General features: G+C 58.5%; 1 protein-coding gene across 2 annotated transcripts in view; it reads right to left on the bottom strand.

Annotated features, from left to right (window-relative positions):
* Window positions 1-1,992, bottom strand: part of LOC108804113 (protein O-linked-mannose beta-1,2-N-acetylglucosaminyltransferase 1-like) — a 6,041-nt gene that overhangs the window by 1,792 nt on the left and 2,257 nt on the right. For both annotated transcript variants that reach the window (XM_018575874.1, XM_018575875.1), the window contains exons 7-9: window positions 809-926; window positions 481-579; window positions 33-160 (exon numbers count right to left, since the gene is read on the bottom strand). In XM_018575874.1, the coding sequence (XP_018431376.1) occupies window positions 33-160; window positions 481-579; window positions 809-926 (345 nt within the window). The remainder of the gene's footprint in view (window positions 1-32; window positions 161-480; window positions 580-808; window positions 927-1,992) is intronic.

Here is a 1,992-nt window from a genome sequence, read left to right on the forward strand (position 1 = left end):
GATGAGAAGCCCCGCCCCCCAGCAATACTCACAGGAATGGGGTTGAATTCGATAGGCGTGGGGTCCTTACAGCTGCACACACTGCCGTACCCCTCCACCTTGCTGCAGAACCGCTTCCTCCTCCTGTTCAGTTCCGTGTCCGGCCAATTACATTCCGCATCTGGAGAGAGAACAGGTCACATGACCAGAGCTCGTTAGAGGCGGAGTCCAGAGACAGGTCACATGACCAGAGCTCGTTACAGGAGGAGTCCGCAGACACGTCACATGACCAGAGCTCGTTACAGGAGGAGTCCGCAGACACGTCACATGACCAGAGCTCGTTACAGGAGGAGTCCGCAGACACGCCACATGACGGTGGAGTACACAGACGTGTCACATGACGGTGGAGTACACAGACGTGTCACATGACGGTGGAGTACACAGACGTGTCACATGACGGTGGAGTACACAGACGTGTCACATGACGGTGGAGTAGCTCACCCTCCGGAGGAACGAGTTGAATGTCGGTCTTCAGCAGCACGGGATCCCCCCAGGTGGACAATGCCGGCGACTTGGAGTATTTCTCTCCGTAGATTTGTCCTGAACGAATAAAGAGGACACTGAGGACCGTATGACCGGACCCGTGACCACACGGGACACGTATGACAGGACCCGTGACCACACGGGACACGTATGACAGGACCCGTGACCACACGGGACACGTATGACAGGACACGTATGACCGGACCCGGGACCACACAGGACACATATGACCGGACCCGGGACCACACAGGACACGTATGACCGGATTGGGGGACGAACAATTTACCTCCTTTCTTCACCACGAACGTCCACATGTCCCTCCAGCCCAACGTTGCCGCCACCTGACTCCCCAAACTCTTCAGCAGGTTCCTCGCCGTGTCTTTAAGATGAAAAGATCCCTCGTCCTGGAACACAGGGACCGATCACATGACAAACAACCCCCCCCGAAATATGACACCCCCATTGTCCCATAAGAGGCTTCCACCCACTCCCCCAATATGGAAGCCCCTCCCCCCCAGTGATGGTTTCCAGCCTCCCAATATGGAAGCCCCTCCCCCCCAGTGATGGTTTCCAGCCTCCCAATATGGAAGCCCCTCCCCCCCAGTGATGGTTTCCAGCCTCCCAATATGGAAGCCCCTCCCCCCCAGTGATGGTTTCCAGCCTCCCAATATGGAAGCCCCTCCCCCCCAGTGATGGTTTCCAGCCTCCCAATATGGAAGCCCCTCCCCCCCAGTGATGGTTTCCAGCCTCCCAATATGGAAGCCCCTCCCCCCCAGTGATGGTTTCCAGCCTCCCAATATGGAAGCCCCTCCCCCCCAGTGATGGTTTCCAGCCTCCCAATATGGAAGCCCCTCCCCCCCAGTGATGGTTTCCAGCCTCCCAATATGGAAGCCCCTCCCCCCCAGTGATGGTTTCCAGCCTCCCAATATGGAAGCCCCTCCCCCCCAGTGATGGTTTCCAGCCTCCCAATATGGAAGCCCCTCCCCCCCAGTGATGGTTTCCAGCCTCCCAATATGGAAGCCCCTCCCCCCCAGTGATGGTTTCCAGCCTCCCAATATGGAAGCCCCTCCCCCCCAGTGATGGTTTCCAGCCTCCCAATATGGAAGCCCCTCCCCCCCAGTGATGGTTTCCAGCCTCCCAATATGGAAGCCCCTCCCCCCCAGTGATGGTTTCCAGCCTCCCAATATGGAAGCCCCTCCCCCCCAGTGATGGTTTCCAGCCTCCCAATATGGAAGCCCCTCCCCCCCAGTGATGGTTTCCAGCCTCCCAATATGGAAGCCCCTCCCCCCCAGTGATGGTTTCCAGCCTCCCAATATGGAAGCCCCTCCCCCCCAGTGATGGTTTCCAGCCTCCCAATATGGAAGCCCCTCCCCCCCAGTGATGGTTTCCAGCCTCCCAATATGGAAGCCCCTCCCCCCCAGTGATGGTTTCCAGCCTCCCAATATGGAAGCCCCTCCCCCCCAGTGATGG

Source organism: Nanorana parkeri, unplaced genomic scaffold, assembly GCF_000935625.1.
Source record: "Nanorana parkeri isolate BGI_ZX_2015 unplaced genomic scaffold, ASM93562v1 scaffold5217, whole genome shotgun sequence".
NCBI lineage: Eukaryota > Metazoa > Chordata > Amphibia > Anura > Dicroglossidae > Nanorana > Nanorana parkeri.